Here is a 20466-nt window from a genome sequence, read left to right as displayed (position 1 = left end):
TACATCATTATTCAATTATAGCTCAGTACATGAAGTAGAAAATGTTGTAAAATGATCCATTGCCGATCAGGGTTTGTGGGTTTGTTTGACAAGATAAAAAATGTTTAAAGAGAACAAGTGCCAAATTTAAACAAGTCAAAGTTACAATAAGTAGATTTTAATGATTGCTTACCACATTAAAAAAATCAAAACACTTCTGATTTTCTTGGTCATTTTATCAAAGAATGATGAGAAGTGATGTACTGACTCTACTAGTAATGTTCTCACATATTCTAAATGTCAAACTCTCAATCTGTATTTATAAGCCAGTGATATTTTTGAACAAATAATGCACACACTCAAAGCTTGCACATACTGTAACAAACCACACAAAGTTATCAAATAATTGTTATCTTTATAGTTTCAACAATCTAAGATTTCTGGGTACAGAAATAGGACGCTAGGTTAAATTTGGGGGGATTCAGTAATTCGATATGCAAGGTCTTGATCCTGTAGATGTTCTTGACGGAGATCTATTGGAATGTTATTGATTTTATGAAAGAAGAAACAGCCATTCTCGCTATACGTGCAGGTTTACAGGCTCCAACGGGATGCAACACAGCAACGAATTAGCAAATATCGTTGCTAAAGATCCATTCACTATTTATTCAATACCATATTGGCGATGTCATAATTTTCATCGCCAAATATATACATTGCAATTATTCTTAGTAAAAGCATTGTGAGATCATCTTGAGATCAACCATTACAACAAAAATACATCTGTGTTAAATTCAAGGAAAGAAGGGTATAGATGCTATCGTGGCAAGCCACGGATTTTGTGTCTATTCTGTTTGGACACAAAACCCGTGGCTTGCAACGATGGGTAGATGCATGATAAAATCTTTTACCTTCATTGATGTCTGAGCAATAAAAACATTTCAATTTCCCGTAAGTGTCTTTTTATTTCACGTGCACGTTAATCCAATTAATTCTAGAACACATATCTGCTATTAGTAATCAAACAAGTATTTAATTTTATATGTATGCCAAACATGCGAAGAATATATAAAAAAACGTACAAAAGACAAAAAGGGGAAAAAAAATCCCAATACATACATAATGCATTTTAACATATTAGGCTCTAGAGTATTTAAAAAAATGCTTTTTACAAAAAAAAAAAAATAATGCATCTTTAAATTTACACATCCATAGTAATACACACATAAAGCCTGTGTGAAAATTAAAGCGACTATATATTAAATATACATTTAGTGAAACATATGTTGTCACTCACATGAGCCAAGCATTTTCAACTTACACATAACGTTGAATTTTAAGTATATGTTACTTATCTCTATACTTCGGATCAAATAATTTTTGAAAAACATCAATGAATGCATGCCCTTTATGTTCCTGAGACTCGCTACAGTCAGAACATAGAGGAAGTTCACATGTCACACAGTACGCACGAAAGTGTTTCTCGCTATGGTTTACGCATGTTATGATTTTGAATCTACCGGTTCTCTGTTGGTATGGTACAACAGTATGTCTTTTGGAAGAGTCGGAAAGATGTTCCCCAACACAAGACCTACACAAGCCCAACTTACAAAGTTCACAATAACAATGCAATGGATCTTTTTGACATATGTTACAGAGAAGGATGTCCTGGGCACTGTGACGGGGGTCCATTTCTGGAATTGTTGTCTCTTAAAAGAACTGTATAAGAAAAAATAATAATGACCACTTACTACACATGAAATTGAAAATACTTTTAAGTATAAAAAACCAGAAAACTCATTTTTTTCAAACGTAAGAAACATTTTAATGATATTGAACAGTCCAAATGATTGAATTGTTAAGAAAAATCTGGGGAAATATTTACTTTCAATGAAAGATGTTTTAAGCTTGTTTGAAAAAATATCCTTCAAGTAATTGATCATTCAACATACGAGGGGGGTAAAACAAGAATTTCGTGGACTAGCCATAACATTAAAAACGCTTAAGGTACATCAATGAATTTTTGAACATTTACTTTGCATCATCTTTTCTAGCTGTGTATTTAACTGTAAAGCATGGGTTTAAATTCTAATACATCTGTAATTTAATTTGTTTGTATTTTAGCCTCTCATTGGTTGATTTCCTGAAAAGACTACAAATTATTCAGTATAATATGGTTTGATATGGGGACACCCCCCTTAACAACTAGCTGTTCAATCATCTGTATTCATGCAATTCCCTCATTTCCAAGCCTCGGGATCCTCGAGAAATTCCTGATTTAATAAATGTAACCTTAACTTTGAAGAGTAGCTCTTTACCTCATGTAAACATCATGGCTGTTAGGTCTATGTATCATTTATTACCACCCCTCAATAATTTAAATAAAACAAGATAAAATTAATGAATTTGTACCTAGAAATTGATAACTCAAAATAAATTATGTTCTACAAGTGATTATGCATAAAAAAACCTTGATGTAAATAATAGAAATGCCAGAACCCAGATAGCATGACTATGTTGGGCCAACATTTGTAAAAGGTTGTATGGTTGGCGTTGGGGGAACAACGTTGGGCCAACGTTGGACCAATGTTACCAAATCAACCTTCTTGACCATGACAGAATTCCTATGTTGTCCCAACGTTGGTCCAACGTAAGCAACTTCCATTCACTTTAGTTCCCAAGGAAGGAAGGATCCTGGTGTTGGTCCAACGTTGGACCAATGTTTATAATACACCCTTAAAGAAAAGTGTATTTACAAGTTGGTAGTAATATGTTGGCCCAACGTTGGCCCATTGTTAGTAATACACCCTTAAAGAAAATGTCTTATCAAGTTGGTAGTATTATGTTGGCCCAACGTTGGCCCATTGTTTGTAATACACCCTTTAAGAAAGTGCCTTATCAAGTTCAAGTAGTATGTTGGCCCAACGTTGGCCCAATGTTTCTAATACACCCTTAAAGAAAATGTCTTATCAAGTTGATAATATTATGTTGGTCCAACGTTGGCTCATTGTTTCTAATACACCCTTAAAGAACGTGTCCTATCAAGTTGGTAGTAGTATGTTGGCTCAACATTGGCACAATGTTTGTAATACACACAAGTGTTATTTTGTTTAGGTGTTTAAAAGATGGGATATTTATATAGGGCCAACGTAGGCCCAATTATTATACTGCCAATTAATTGATGGTGTCAATTTTATAATAAGCTGCTGAGCTTTACGTTGGGACAACGTTGGCACATTCTGAAATAATTAAGAGGACTTTCTATGTCCATGCTTATCATTGGATGACTGCTCTTGTTTAGATATGTTATTTTCAACATTTTAACTTTGCACTTAAGTGATCACAGCACCAGTTTTATTCTATTTTTTGAATTGTGTTTATGCTTAATTTTATTTGTAATAAACCAGATAGCAGAACATCGTTAGCCTAATCTTACATTATGGTTGTATTATCTATGTTGGGTTACCTTTATTGGGCCAACAATGGCCCAACATGGAATATCGATAGCTGGTTATGTATAATGGTGCGCTAATGTTGGGCTAACTGTTCGCATTATATCATAAAATTATTATCATGAGAGAAAATATTTGTTTGGGGATTGGCATCGGCCCAACTTTGGCCCAATATACCATGAATCTGACTGAGCATCATGGGTAGACAACAACCGGCCGGGCTACTTGTAATATCCGCGCCATTTTTAATCTGACACGAGCGAGCGTAATGAGACTGATACCTTGCATATCTGCATCCACTTTGTAAGTATTTATAATATGTTTGCCTCGGCACAGCTGAATTAACGTTTAGTTTTTAAAAGATATCATGTACAAATCTGCGCAAAGCAGACACGGGGAAGTGCAGAGGCCAGGTGCTGTTGGGTCAACACTGTACCCCAGATGGCATGCTAACATTGGGCCAACGTTGGGCCAATGTTGGCAAATGACATTGACCCAATTTAAGTTTGCTCATCGGCCCAATGTTGGCCCGATATGTTGGGCCAACGTTGGCCCAGTGTAGAGTGTTATTTCTACAGATATTGGCCGAACGTTGCGCCAACATTGGCCCAATGAATGCGACATTGTTTGACAAACGTCAATTGGAACATTGGGCCGATGTTGGCAAATGACGTTGGTCCAGTGTCATTTTGCTCCTTGGCCCAATGTTGGCCCGATATTTTGGACCAACATTGGGCCAATGTGTATAAACATTCAGTTGTTACAAATCTGTATATTAACAAATCTGATCGTCTCTACAATCAAAAATAAATCTACAACCAATCCTACTTGAAAGTACAAGCTAGATAAAATGAATTTACAAGGCTTGTTAAAATTCTTATAATTTATCAAAACAAAATAAATTATCAGTGATTAAATGTTTTGTTTTTATACAAGAAAAATAAATTAAAGTATAAAATAACAAATGTGTTTTAATAGTTAAAACAATAAATAATTTGCCCCTTATTTAGATTGAAATGTGTGACTAGTAAAATACATTTCCGAAGTCTATTACTTAATTTACTTATATACACTTAACGTCGAGCACATGATCAAACATTTTGAAAATGTTGAACTTGTTGAAGTTAAAACTAAATTTATTCAGTACTAAACATAAATTGGGTTCTTTCAATTAAAATTTGTTCAGTGTAACGACTTTTCTATACATGTATTTTATATGGGGCAACATTGAATCAAAATCGTTGTGATGATGATGATGATCAAGCGTAGAAATGTTATGCGTAAATGCCTTCATCATGCAAGCTAATCACTTAATCACACCATAAAACAAAAAAGACGGTTATTCCTTAATTGACACCTTAAACATACAGTGATATACTTGTAAATTTAATCGTATGTTTACTCTTTACTGAGAAAAGTAACAAATGTATTAAGTACCAAATACTACAATTTTAGTGCTACTGGAGATTCTAAAAAGACATTCAGAACACAATCAAAGAATAGCTAAGGTATGCCAAGGACAGGGATGGGGGAGGAAGAAACGGACAGAGAAGAAAAGAAGGGGGAGGAGGAGACTCGGGAGAGAGAAGAGAAGACTTAAGAGAGGGATCAGATGGAAAGTGGCAGTGCCTAGCTTTTTTCTGTTACATACTGTGACAAACCTGTAGTTCTACCCTTTTCTGTGTCTGTTTGTCGGTTACAAACACGATGCAGATGCCAGAAACATTTTTTGTGTAAGTAAACAAAATGACAGGATTCATTTTAGTATTATTTTAAGAACAGGGGGGCTTTGTTTATTCGTTGGACCTTCTTATTGATACCTGCAATTCACTGAACTTGTGCATAAATTTACATCAGAGAGGGAGTATACAGTCATGTAACCCTACATTTATCACTTGAAGTGAGCATCAACTTTTATTTCTTTATTAATGTTTTCTTCATGCACTGAGCAATAAAATACTAGTATGTTATAATTCAATTTTATATTTTGATTTCTTTTTCCTCAGTGTTTTAATCAATGCTATGAGATACATATTGAGAATATGTATTAAACTATTAATCTAGCATATATAGAAAGTATTAAAGGGTTCTTACCATTAAACTGTACTACAAAACTAGTATAACCTTAATATATGTATTTGTTTGTCAATTTTGAGGACAAATGGCCAACCAGTGAAGAGCAAATGAGTTGTCATGATGGAGAGCTAATAAGATACAAACCAACGTTGGCCCAAAAATGATGTTTGCCTAATATTGAAAGAATAAGTGGCCCAACAATGGCTCAATAATATCCGTTCGTTGGTCCAGCAATAAGCCAACAAGTTGGTCTGATTAAGGGCCGCTGAGCAAATTACCGTTGGCCCAACATTAATTGCTTACAATGGCCCAAATGTACAAAAATGACGTTTGCCCAACATTGAAAAAATACATTGGCCCGACAATGGCCCAATATTAACTGTTACATTGGCCCAACAATAAGCCAACAAGTTGGTTTGATTAAGGGCCGATGAGCAAATTACCGTTGGCCCAACATTAACTGCTTACAATGGCCCAATTGTACAAAAATGACGTTTGCCCAATATTGAAATAATACATTGGCCCAACAGTGGCCCAATATTAACTGTTACATTGGCCCAACAATAAGCCAACACGTCGGTTTGATTAAGGGCCGATGAGCAAATTACCGCTGGCCCAATGTTGAATACAAACGGTGGCCCAACATAAGGAGCATTGTTGGCCCAACAAAGGTCCAATAACAATCTGCTATCTGGGAATGAGCCAGCTTTCAATATGCACAGTCTGTAGAGTTTCCAAGTATGCAAGATCAGCGAAACATTTTAGCGCAATTTGACGTCATTTTAACGTTTGACGTTATTGTTTTCAATTGTGACGGCAGTCAATTGTACTGTGACGTGTCTTAGTTGACGCTGCGTTAAAACGTATGCACAGATCAAGTAGATTGGGCCTCTTTAAATATTATAAGGAATGACTCTAATTTTTGGCCAAATAATCGAGCATAACCTGGTTAGGGTCAGTTTACGCTTTTTATAATCCACTTCGAGTCATTCCGTCAATGGTTTTTTAAATTAATGTTTTTGTAAGCAATGGTTTTTCCAGGCTTTGCAAACTCAAAGATGATGTATTTTCTACTTGATTGTAACGGAGAAAAATATCTTGATTTGAGCATTTGTCATCCAGAAATCTAATTATTTCACTCACCTGATAGTACACTAATTTTCCATAAAATTTGCAATTACGTACCCAGTCCTGTTGGTTCTAAAATTGTTATTTCAAATGTAAATGAAATATCTCAAGAATTAAAAAACTGCAACAATTTCAAAAAGAGGGAATAAGTTCCTTTTCCAACATTCAATATAGTTTCACCGAAAAAAGATTGTATCAGAATTCTTCGTATACCAACAATCATTCTGAGATACTTGAGACCATGGTAATTTAAGTCACATTTTCAGCGAACGGGTACATTAGGGAGGAAGAAGAAAAGCAATATTTTCGTGATGGGGCATAATAGAATTATTTTCACATATTTTTCTCCCTGAAAAAAATTTTCTGTAATTTTCTGAAAACTTGGACTTTTAGGGTTAAAGCGTATATGACTTTACAATGTGAAAATTTAAAAGGGAAACTCTACGTTTGTCATTTCCCCCTTTGTGTGTCACGGTGTCTCTCTCTTAAAACAATGGAAAACACGGACTGCATAGTATTTTAAAATTTTATCGCATCAGTCCACAAAAGTTTTGATAGCCCTTCGTACTTGTACTCGTACTTCGCTCTTTTATGACTTTCAATCTAAAATATGTATAAGGAGATTATAAAAATAGCTAATAAAATATTGTACCTGAAGATCAAAGATGGCAGTCTAACTTCTATCTGTATATTGACGACCAATCACTCTTGTTTTGTTTCTAATTCTCGACCTGCTGCTAGATCATATCATTTAAATACCTGAAATGCATGACAATTGATTTCTATATTGACCTGCCGGTGCAGAGAATTCTCCAGATGAATAAAAAAGTCAAGGTTACTCAGGTTTGATTAGCAATTACTAAATGGTGTCATTTGAATCATATGTCTTTGAAATTCCTATTCATTTTATGTATATCAAAATAAATATCATATTGTACATTTTGGATTTTCTGTTTTTGTATAATATGCGTATAATATCTTATCAAACTTGTCTTGACCAAAAAAGAAATATTATAATATCTGACATCTTTTTCTGTCAACCATATTTTAAAACTTTTTAAATCCATGAACAAGTTTCTTTATTAAAAATCTCTCTGATTCTTTAAACAAGAATTTTGAAGTTGAAAATAGAAAGCTGGCGCGTTTTTTTTATTGACAGCATCTATGTACTCTTTGGAGGCCAGGTCCACTAACACACTGTTAAGTTTTAGATGAGCTCTAAATGTGTTCCTTTCTTAGGTGACCTGTTAAGTTTCTATAAAGCATATTTTTAAAAAAGTCTACATGAGCAGAAGAAAACTCTTACTGTAGCTTGCAAATCTACATTCAAAGTTATCGATCATATTTTATTCTGTAGTCCTAGTGATCTGGCTAGGCTACCTAAACAATTGCCTCATTTCTTAATTATATCGACTCGATATCGTTAACTAGAAATTAGAAACTCAATAGAGTTTACCATAAGTAGTTTCATATTTAGAGGTTTACTTACTTCAGATTTGGCATAACCAACTTTCATTACTCGATAAGAAAGCTAAAATATCGTACCTGAAGATCAAAGATGGCAACCGAACTTCCAACCAGTCAATTTCTATTTTTGTTTTCGTCCTGCTGCTAGGTCATTCATTTTAATGATGTAATGCATGACGATTGATATCCATATTGATCTACCGGTGTAGATAATTCCTCACATGAATTTGAAATGTTACAAATATATGTACAATAAGTTACAATAAGTACGAAGGGTTTTGGAACTTATGTCCAATCCCTTTGACATATTAACAACTAGAGGTACTGTGAGCAATGAGCTTACTAAATTATACCCCCGCCTCCCATATGAATAAAATGGCAGTGTCCATGTTTTGCTCTTGAAAATCCAAAATATATGTCAGATCAAAAAGTAAAATAGGAGGTGCACAAGGGCAATGTGTAATAAAGATTCTGTGAAATTTTCATTAAATTTCACTCAGTGGTATAAGAGGAGTTGCGGATAAGAGATGGGTAACCGAAAGCGTAACAGACGGACGGACGGACGGACAGACAGACGTACAGACGGACAGACAGACGTACAGAGGGACGGAAGTAACGATTACTATATACCCTCCCGCTTTTTAAGCGGGGTGGGGGGGGGTATAATAAAATATGTCAAAAAAAAATTACTTTTGTACAGAAATGAAATATAATTATACTAAATATAGGGTTAATTTTGCCCGGTGTTTTTTTTGCCCTTTCAGGCTATTTTGCCCGTATTAAATTCGCCCAGTCATTATTCTTTTTGAGAAATTTGTACTGTTATCTTCGAATTCGCCCCGTTTTGAATTAGCTCGAATGATATTAGGGCGAAATTGGCGAAAATTTCCCCATATACATAATAATAATTGTCTGTTTGTTCAACTAATATTCATCTAACGTAATTGTCATAAAACCATTCAAACCACTCAATAATCTATCTGATTTGTTTTCTAACATTTAATGCAACTGATTTTTTCAGCTGCTGTCTATAAGTGAGGGATCATATTGCATTTATCTCACGACAATTTGTCTTTCTTGCAATTCTATCCCTATACATGATTGATTTCTTATTGCCTTGATTAAAAATAAAAGTTTTCGTGTTTATTTAGGGTAAAAGTATTTGTACACAAAAGAGAAGAAAACTTAAATTAGATTAAATGTAATCCAAAACCTTAAGCTTAATAGATCAATCAAGTTAGCATCCCCTTTTCATATTCATTGTGTATATCTGGGTATTAATGTGTTAACAACTTCAAACAATTTAAAGCAGGTTTTCACGTAATTAATGTATTATCTGTATTTCCCAAACATTATATAATATTAAGATTGCACAGTAACACCTATAAGTCAACAAACAGTACCAGATATATTAAAAAATCACAATAGATCTACAGAACTTCACTGAATCTAAAATTTAGTTATTCAAAGGGATGTAATCGTCATTTATATATATTGTTCCTCATTATTTGCTTTTCAATCAAAAGAGTTTTGTTTTGGTATTTTAAACAATTTTTTTTCTGCTTTTGAAAACTGACAGATCTATATTTTTTTTAAACAGCGGTTTTATCCTCTTAAAAGATGCTATTTCTTTTTTTGTTGTTGTATACATTGTATTTACATGTATACAAAGTATTATTATTTACCACATTCCATGTACATACACTAAGATAAAATTTTACCCATTATATATATTTTGCTATGCAGACCATCCATTTATTTCAATCAGCTGTTCTGTTGAGTGTTAAATAGAATACCTTTAATTTTATATGTTTTCCTCCGAGATTTTATATTCATAATTCTATCAAAAATTCATTAAAGAAAACAAATTGCTTCATCTTTACTTTTTGTGAGTTACAAATGAAGGTCAGTTCCACTATTACAAGTCTACGTTTACAAGTGCAGCTTAGTTCTCAGGCATGTAGAAGTTTTGTTGTCATGAAATATTTTATCAATTTTTCATTTTCATGAAACACTAGAAACTTTCCTGTGTATTATGCAGAAAATAATGCTTTGACAGGAATTTTTTCAAGTCATAAACACTCTTATTACCAGTGTTAAATGTGAAAATATTTATAGATACATGTACAAGCACGATTATTCACCCCTCACCATTGCATTATCTAAGGAGTCTTGTTTTTCCCCTCTGTTAATCTTGATTTTAATCATTAATATTAGATACTGGAACATAATGAATCTATGAACGCAAGCTTTCTCATAATCAGGTGAATGATTGATCTTCGGTCGCTTGTCTATGTCGGTGTGTGCCATTTTCTGGTTCTTATAATGAAGTTTAAGCTGAAAGTGCTGCTACTTCCCCTCTAAGGGTGCCTTTGCTCAATCTTATAATGGCCTGAAAGAACATTATGAGTTTTTTGAATAAATATTTTTTGACGTGAATATTCATGAACTTACATGTACTAAGCAACACATGAAAATTTGTACACAAGGAATATATTCTTTTCTCTCAAAAGTATAGTATTCAAGGGCTTTTTTCTCATTTTTTTTTTAATTTCTTGAAAGTGACTTGAACTCAATTATTGAACCATAAAATGTTTTATGATTTAATATGATTATAAAGACTTTGATCAACAATAATCGGCGGAATTATTTGTAAAATACTACCTTAAATTTCTTTGTCCAGAAAAAAATACTGTTTTACCTTTAAGTCGGACACGGAGGTTTGGATCAAAATTTGACACCCCCAAAACCGACTTATAGGCGAGTATATACGGTACATGACTGTATATATATTTTTGTACCTGTTTAAGATCCTCCCACTTTAAGTTGAAATCATCCATCTCATTTTCAAACTCTATCATCTGACTCAGATAATTTCTGTGAATTCTCATTCTCTCTACATCGTCCCCATTTCGTTTGTGACCAATGTTTGGTTCGTTGCCCCATCCATTGCTTGGAGGATTGACATTATCTGCATAATTTCTTAACAAGTTGTACATTGTTGATATTTCGAACTCACAAGAATTTGCAGGCTTTCCTCCTGCAAGGAAAGGGATAGTCAATTTTATGGTTTTAGTTTTGTTTGAAAAGAAAACCAGAGGTCCATGGGCCACAACGCTCACCTGCTTTTTGCACCTTTTATAATAGTATTAATTATTGTGGTCCACCATGCATTTTTACTCAAGGGGTTATACAATGTACATGTACTTGAAGAACATTAGAACCTACACTACGTAATAGAGTTTCCATATAAACTTCAGTTTTTATATGGTTATTGGAAAGAAGAATTATAAACATTTTCTCTACATATTTCATTATTAAATTTTTATTCCTTATTGTGACCCCACCCCATCCTTTGGAAACATAATGTGAACTAATAACCCTACATGCATGTATCTCAGATAGCCTCCACATAAGTTTCAACTTTTTTGGTCATGTGGTTCCTGAGAAGAGTTTTTAATGCCTTCATGTTAATTTTTGTCTTCTTTTGTATCTTCGTTTGGAAAGGGCCTTGGTCCATTATTTCAACAAATCAAAATAACTTATAAAATTTTTAATGTTCTCTGCGATTACCGGTATATAATCAAAGGTATTATATAAGAAAAAATACAGAAATCTTAAAAAATTCTAAAACCACTAGGTCAGAAAAGATAACATTTTCGTAAATACTTTATTAAATCGTTTAGATGTAAATGTACTCAAATTATGAACCTTAAGGCACCGCAATTATCGAACGAAGTTTAACATAAAGTTATCGAACAAAGTTTAAAATATAAATTTATTAGAAAAAAAATTCATAAGATCTACTTGGCAAGAGGAGTTTAAACTTATTACACAACTTCAATTTAAAGTGTAGATTCAAATTTATTCAAATAATAATAATCCCAATACTGGGCGGTCTCAGTTTAACATAGAAATATACAGGGAAAATCTTCTCTAATATAACAAAAACAATAAATGTCATCATGTCATATCGACACGGAAGCATCCTCATGCATCATCATGCGGGTAATGCAGATTCAGGTCTGTTCAATCTATGACACTTGCGGCACAATAGGCTATCAAAGTTTAACGTAGAAATATACAGGTACATGTATATGTATAATCAATGTGAGGAAAAGAAGGGTCATGTAATGACTCAGGTGAGCGTTGTGGCACAACAGCCTCTTGTTTCAATTACAACTTTACTGACCTGGATAAAGAACAGGTATCTGGTCTTTCTGTATTTTTTTTCTCCATTCAAAATGAGGTATTTTTTGTCGGCCAACATGTTTTGCAGTTCATGTCCAGGGAAGATTTCATCGAAAAATATTTGAAGGGAATGTCGGGAGAGTCTTACGAGCTTTAGGAATCGCATCAAACGCTTTTCATTATCTGAAAAAAAAATTAATGCAAAAATGTAAAAAAAAAATATAATAACGAGACGATGCATTTTATGTAAAGGACTGCAAACGATATTATTGTTTTGCCGTACACTACCAAGTTATTTTTCATAAATCAACATATTTGAATAAATTTCATAATTTCATAGAGACAACGCAGTTGAAAAATTGCAAAGAAGGATAACTATAATGTTTTTTACGATAAAATCAGTGAAAAACTGACAATTTCTTGTAACATACAGATATTGACTGGATATAATGGTTACCTATGATTTGTGGAACCTGAACGTGAAAATGTCTCCGAGGCTGCAGGACAAGGGCAACATTTTTAACTTCAGGTCAAACAAATCATATATGGCCCAAATATCCAGTATATTGTCTTCGCCCTCGAAGACACAGCCCAAGTTCTGATCATAAGCCCCATATTGGACTTTCACCTTCAAGTCCAGGGGTGTTCATCGTGCCCAAAGCTGTAGCAGGAGGGGAGACAATGTTTGACCTTTCTTCAGAAGCAGACGACAAATCTTCACTCTGGACTTGTTGTGTTTGTTGCGATGCTGAAGAGCTGGAATAAAGCGGTGGTTCTTCCCCGAACACTATGGCCAGGGTTTTATTAAACCAAGAAGGTCCGAATGTGGCTGAAAGATATATACATGTAATATATATATAATTTTTTAACAAATCCATTTGATTTTTTTTATATTAAGAAGTAGAAATATCATTGATATATTGTGTAAAACTGGAGCAAATCATTGTTAGATCCAATTAAAGAAATTTATTTGCATTCTTGTTTTTTGAATTTCTTGAGGTGTCTTAGTATACATTTCATAAGGGTGTTTCTTTCCGTATTACATGAGATGTATAGCGTCTTTGGATGCTGATGACTGTTAATCACTATATTAACGCGACACCTTCTTTTCGTGAGATACCTTTTTGGAATTTATATGCAAGACAACATATGTGCGAGCTAAGGATTTTATATATAATATTTTGGTAGATGATTGACATTATGGAGACTGATTCTGATATGTTTGAGGTATCTCCATATCTAAGATTCCCTGGATACAAATACAAGCGACACAGACAACTCTTCGGTGGACTTTGATGTCACAGACTTTAGACAAAAAAGACCTGAGAGATATGTTTCAGTCGTCAGCAAAGGAGATATAAAGAAGAATAGAATTTGAAAAAATCAAAATGCTATAAAAGACGCGAGGAACATTACACAAGAAGAGTGAAATAAGGAGCGTGTGTTGCATTTCATTTTTTGGATGCTTCAATTGAGAGTGATTGGATTTACCATTATGAAGGGACACAAAAAAGGAAGGAAAGTACACATATTTTAGAGCACTTTATTAAACAGAGTATGTTTTCCATAATTGCAATTTTTTGTTTGGATTGAAATAACATTAAGATTCAGCTAGTGGCGAATAAGTTCTAATTAAAGGTGATTGAGAAAAAAATGATATTAATATTCACAATTAAATAAGTCCAAAATTCCTAACAAGGAAAACAATCAGCATTTACTTTGTGTGGAGACCGATTCTTCTGATTAGACCGTATAAACTGAGGTTCTGTGTCGCAGTAGATGCTGGAGAGATCCCTCACTGCTCAATGACCCGGAGTCACAGTTTGCAGTTCTCCAACGGCAAATGGGGGAAAATTCCCGAGAGGGACGTTAAGCAATAAACAATCAATCTTAACAGTAGTCTAAAGAAAACATCGCTATCGTGTCACAATACATGTTGTTTTATACCGGTATGTAGCATTTCAGTAAGTATTATTTAGAGAATGTGGCGGTATCTGTATCGTATATGTAGATATAAATTTGTGGATTGACAAGCAACTAACACGAGTCTCGGCCCCCTTAGATTTGAAAAAAAAAATCGATACAGAACCTGTCGATTTGTTTGTGACCCAATCAATAAAAATGAACTCCTGCCAGTTTTAGTTGTGCTGCATCTGCAGTCGAACAACCTAAGAATCCGTCAACAATGTATAGTTTTACAATCGGATATACTTCATTGACTTGAAATCAAAATTCATAGATAAAGGTGTGGACTGTCTACATCGCCTGTTTTTATATTCAGGTTAACTGATATATCAAACCTCCTAAAATGATATGAGGATCAACCTCAATAACCTTATCTATAAAAAATAAGTCATTTACAACTACCCATTGGTCAAAACTATTCTGATTGAACCTTAACCTGAGGATGCTAAAAGTGGGAGGTGATCAGTTTGATTGATCAAGTCGAAAATTATTTGGAGAACTTGATAGGCCCTTTATCGTAGATAAAAATTTAGGGGGCGGAGACTCGTGCCTCTTCTGTTGTTACTTACGTATCTCCAGACCCTAAGATAGGGTATGTCAACATTCCCATCTGAGTGGACATTGTTATTGGCTTTTATGTACATGTTCCTGGTTGGTTTTACATAAACCATTGGCGAGTTATAGGGATATGTGTCCAGTAACCACACGATGATTGGAATGTTGTACTCATCTCCTAAAAAGGTCGAGGGAAATGCTAAAACGCACAGAATTAACATGCAACAAGTAGACGTCAACGATTAAAATTAAACGATGTATTTATGAATATTTTAAAATTGAATGAAGTAGAAGAAGGATAATGCTACATATTTACAGAAAAAAATGATGATTATTCTTTTTAAAGAAAAAAAAAACTTGAAATGTCTATGATCTATACCCTCGTATTTTACTGGAATAGTGCCGTTTAGATTCAACAGATTCTTCGTTGTACCGTCTCCAAAATCTGCATGAAGAAAAACGATGTCAAATTACATTTATAGTTCTCATGAAAACAACACAATCATCGTATAAGAAAAAAACAATATAAAAATAATAACTTTACATTTAATCAATTTTAATCTCTCGATCTTTCTTTGTCTCACTTTTTCTGTCTGTTTATTTCTTTTTCTTTCATTCTCTGCCTGTATCTCTCTCTGTCTTAATGTCTCTCTCCGTGTGTCTCTGTCTCTCTCCTTGTCTGTCTGTCTTTCTCTCCGTCTCTCTGTCTGTTTCTCTCTCTCCTACTGTCTGTCTGTTTCTCTCTCTCCGCGTCTGTCGATCTGTCTCTCCCTTCCCGTCTGTCTGTCTGTTTTTCTCTCTCCCTGTCTGTCTGTTTCTCTCCCTGTCTGCCTGTCTGTTTCTTTGTCTGTCTGTCTGTCTGTCTGTTTCTCTCTCTGTCTGTCTGTTTCTCTGTCTGTCTTTCTCCCCGTCTTCTTGTCCGTCTTTATCGTTCTTTCCTTCTCTCTATCTATCCTGTTCTCCCCGTTTTACTTACAATATTTCTCTAGTTCAGGCCTCAGGTCTTTATATTGACTAAGAGCGTTCATGATATCTCTTTTGGTAATGTCTGCATACTTGTACTAAAGAATAAGTAAAGAATGCAATGACAAAATAATTTCAATGTATCAATCTATACGAGTTACATGTATACCTTTAACTTTATCATTTTGAACTCTATATCTTATCCAGAACTTGAACTTATTTCCTCAAAGGAGACAAAATAAAATATATTACATTATATTTGATATTATCAAAATACTACAATGACATACAGGGAAACTCTACCAAGATACTGTAAATCACGTTTTATTCGCGAGAACTTTATTTTCGCGTAATTACGCGAGACAATGAGGTCGCGAAAATTTCATTCTCGCGTTTAAAAGTATTCCTTACAATTATATAGAGGAAAAACATAATTCGTGAAAATTATGTCTCGCTAATAAAGAGTCAATGATTATCTCGCGAAAATAAGGTGTCGCGAAAATTTAGTGATCTACAGTATCGTTATGCCATTTGGCACCTCACCGATATATAATTTTTTAATTTCATTTAAAAAAAATTCCAAGATCAAATATTTCAACTTATAATGGTTGGTAAAAGCTGGGGGTAATTGTTTTAATTTACTTTCTCATTACCGAATCACTATGATTTCTTAATTCTTTTTTATGGTCCCTGAGACTTTTCTCCATATATTTTTTCACAATTGCTTGTCCATTTTAAAAAAAAAAAACATGCATCACAGAGTTTCTAATGACATCTTGACATATTTAATGTTATCAAAATACAATATGGATATTATTAAAATATTATCCTTCCTGATAATTTACTTTTGTTTCTCACACGTCGTTTGATTGCATAAAAAATAATTTATATCGTACAACACGATAGCCAAGCTCAAGCTGACTTGCGTCGAAAATGTACCGGGGTATTAATCTAAAAGCATTACATTTAACATATACAGCTCGAATAATTTTTTTAAAGAGAAAATTTCTTATTTTTTACGCAAACCAATTGATAAAGGGTAAACTGTCCAAGCCCAGGTTTTAGATTATAGCTTGTATAGGTATGGAATTACACAGTAATCCAATACTGATATAATGAGTATATCTAAATGATGTTAAAATTTCAGATCAATAAAAATATCACTTATACTTTAAGTGCACTCAGGTTTTTGCAGAATGCCAATCAAATAACCCCTCGTTCTTTATATTCAACACTTAAAACCAATAGATCTAGAAGTGTTTGATATTTTACCTGACTTAACGCTTGTGTAGTTTCATTGGTTTTAGAGCTTCCAGCCATCCCCTTCCTGTTATTCTGAATAAGTTTTATATCTTAATTAGACACTGTATACGTTGAACATTAAGTTTTTGATTGCGATTCTACAATTTACAACCAGGAAGATTTCTTTTGATTTGTGAGACAATAGAAGTTTAACATAGTAGTATTGTTCTCATCTAACTCGTACCTTTAAACATGTTGTTTTTAATTACGTATATTTATATCTTTCAGTCCGTCTTGCAACTATCTATACAGTCTATGAGCCATATTCACAGAAGGCTTTAAAAATCTTTTAAAACTTTAAAAAAGTACACACGTGTTCTATTCCGATAACCTCGAAGCTCTGACTTCCCAAATGCCTTAGGAATGAACTTTAAGAAATTTTTACAGTTACATTTTTTCTGTAAAACAATCAGTCTGCAAAATGTTTGCTTGAGTATAATATTCAGATTGAAATTCTATGCTTTTGAAGAATTAAGTATTTACATTTCTGCATTTTAAAAGTGACAAATGTATTCATTTTTGATGCCTTTTTGCAATATCGTTATTATAAAAACGAATTTACAATCACATTAATGTGACAGAAGCATGTGCATGGTCAGTAAGAAAAAACAAAAAATATTGCTTGTAAACAATTCCAAATAAATATTTGTTTTTTGTTCATTATAAACCTTTGAAATAATTACTTAATTAAGATTACTGTAATTTAAAACAAAATAAAGATTTTAATGGGATTATAGGTTAAATTCAACATGTTATAGTGGGTTACATTTCTTTAAGTCTAATGGACAGCCGGCTTTCCATAGTTTTTTTTGTTTTGTTAGGCACAAACATGGCATATCGTAATTAAAATTAGGATAAACGTTTTGGAGTGTTTTCGTTGAATCAGATTAACTTAAGAAAGTATTCTCATTAAGGTAGGGTTCTTCTCTGGTTTCTGATTAGATGAAATATTCAAAGTATATTTTGCTAATACATATTATATATTTCGGTGTAAGGGATTTAAAAAACCATATTGTTCTTTTCTTATCACAACTGTACAACTTTTACTAAGAATTGTAAACTGCGTTTGAAAACTAGCGAGGGCTACATTTTTGGCGGAATGGTGACGTAAGAAAATATCTAGTTTTACGTCTCTCGAAATTGTTATAGAAAAATGAATTTAGATATACATGTAATTTTACACAATCAAAAAAAAAATTAAATTAATAATAAGGGATTAAAATTTCAAAAAATATCAAATAAATATAATTTTTCAAACAAAGGTGTTATTTCTTTACTTTGTTGAATACAAAGTGTTGTTATTATATTGCAACATTCCATGAAAACACAATAAGTAAAAGTTTTACTCATAAGATATACTTTATTTGCTATGCAAACCGTCCATGTATTCCAATCAGCTGTTCTGTTGAGTGTTTAATTGAACATCTTTAATTTTATACATTTATATATTTATCTTGAGAGATTTTATTTTTAGAATTCTATCAAGAGTTCATTAAAGAAAATAAATAAATGATTGTCATCTTATTATTTGTGAGTTACAAATGAAGCTCAGTGCTACTTTAAGTCTACGTTGTGTGCAGGTTAGTTCTCAGACATAGATGTAGATTTGTGGCCATGAAACATTTCTTTTCTTATCAATTTTTTTTTCAACTAGAAATGTTGATTTATTCATGAATAATTTTCCGTTTTATTTTGCAGAAAATAATGCCTTGGCAGGAATATTTTATGTTATAACCTTGCAAACAACTTGCTTTTATATACATGTATATACACAATAGTCTCTTATTACCAGTGTTAAGGAGGCACCATCAGATTTAACTTAATTCCGTAGATATGAAATTTTTAAGTGTCAACCATCATTTGGCAAAGAAAAAAATCATTATAGTTTAGTTTTAAAATACCATCACTTTATATCGTTGTAAGAAGCCCCTTTTCTAAAAGAGATCAATATACTGTAGATCACTTAATTTTCGCGAAACCTTATTTTCGCGAGATAGTCATTGACTTTTTATAAGCGAGACAAAATTTTCACGAATTGTGGTCATTGCTCTATATAATCTTAAGGAATTCTATTATACGCGAGAATGAAATTTTCGCGAGCATACTGTCTCGCGTAATTACGCGAAAATAAAGTTCTCGCGAATAAAAAGTGATTTACAGTAGTCGAGAAATGGCCACAACCGCACAGCCTTCTTAAATGTGAATGTATTTACAGATGCATGTTTGATTATTTTCACTTCACCATTACAGTATCTCAGGAGTCTTTCTTTTCTGTAAATGATTAAATAATGGAACATAAGGAATGTATTGAGGCAAGCTTTCTCATAATCAGCTAAATGATTGGTCTTTGGTCACTTGTCTATGTCAGTATGTGTGCCATTTTCTGTTTGTGGAGTTTAAGTTGAAAGTGCTGCTACTTCCCCTCTAAGGTTGCCTTTGCTCAATCTTATGATAGCCTGAAAGAACACATGAAGCTTAATTAATGAACAGTTTTGATCTTAATGTTAATAAAATTACCTGGAACCAATGATAATTTATACTCAACAAAATTTTTTGTTCATTTCAAGTATCTTTTAAAGGTATATATTTAAGGCACTGTTCACTTAAATTTATTCTTTGGCATTTTTTTTTAGAATACACCAGGGTTCATACTAGCATTTGACTTGTCTTAGCGGTTGCTTCATGTTTAATTTACATTGCATATCAGTGTATTTATTCAACCTTAAATTTTGAAGAAAACCAGATGTATTTCACCTGTTTTTAAGATCCTCAATTTTTAAATTGAAATCATCCATCTCATGTTCAAACTCTATCATCTGACTCATGTAATTTCTATGAATTCTGATTCTCTCGACATCGTCTCCATTTCTTTTTTGGCCAATGTTAGGTTCTTTACCCCATCCATTGCTTGGAGGTTCGACATTTTCTGCTTAATTTCTCAACAAGGTGGACATTGTTGAGATTCCGAACTCACAAGAATCAGCAGGTTCCCCTCCTTCTACAACGAGAATGGTAGTCCAGTTCAGTTAAGGTTTTGGTTTACATGTGTATTTCTCAAGAAATGAGGCATTAATAAAGGGAATATTAATTACTCATTTTTTTAGATAATGATTTTCAGCGGGAAAGGGGAGGGCGTAGGTGGGGGACAATAAATGCACATCCCCAGTTGGCATAGATTTAGATTTTTTTTCAATTTATGATGGTGGAGGGTTAGGGAGATGTTGGGTTCAAAATAGGTGACGGAAAGCAAAAGGACTATAAATGACCCAGTTCAGCGTTGTGGCCTAAGGGCCTCTTAATTTAATTACCCTAACCCTGACCTGGATAAAGAACAGCTAGGTATCTGGTCTTTTTGTATTCTTTTTTCTCCATTCACAATGAGATGTTT

General features: G+C 33.2%; 1 protein-coding gene across 1 annotated transcript; it reads right to left on the bottom strand.

The window, feature by feature from the left end:
- Window positions 1–12953: 12953 nt before the first annotated feature.
- On the bottom strand, window positions 12954–17388 carry LOC134233519 (tumor susceptibility gene 101 protein-like). Its single transcript, XM_062715491.1, has 5 exons — window positions 17049–17388; window positions 15790–15874; window positions 15193–15258; window positions 14828–14991; window positions 12954–13122 (listed from the first exon to the last, which is right to left on the bottom strand). The coding sequence occupies exons 1-5, from the start codon at window positions 17094–17096 to the stop codon at window positions 13081–13083; spliced, it is 405 nt and encodes a 134-aa protein (XP_062571475.1). The 5' UTR covers window positions 17097–17388; the 3' UTR covers window positions 12954–13080.
- Window positions 17389–20466: the final 3078 nt, after the last annotated feature.

Source organism: Saccostrea cucullata, unplaced genomic scaffold (genome assembly GCF_032062105.1).
Source record: "Saccostrea cucullata isolate Sc308-1 unplaced genomic scaffold, CSIRO_AGI_Scuc_v1 ctg10353, whole genome shotgun sequence".
NCBI lineage: Eukaryota > Metazoa > Mollusca > Bivalvia > Ostreida > Ostreidae > Saccostrea > Saccostrea cuccullata.
This window is presented reverse-complemented; position numbering and strand designations above follow the sequence as displayed.

Coding starts and splice junctions, on each gene's coding strand:
- LOC134233519 (XM_062715491.1), bottom strand. CDS start 17,096: ATGGCTGGAAGCTCTAAAACCAATGAAACTACACAAGCGTTAAGTCAG. Junction 15,875..17,048: donor CTACACAAGCGTTAAGTCAG/GTAAAATATCAA, acceptor CTTATTCTTTAG/TACAAGTATGCAGACATTAC. Junction 13,123..14,827: donor ATCTTAGGGTCTGGAGATAC/GTAAGTAACAAC, acceptor TATATCTTTCAG/CCACATTCGGACCTTCTTGG.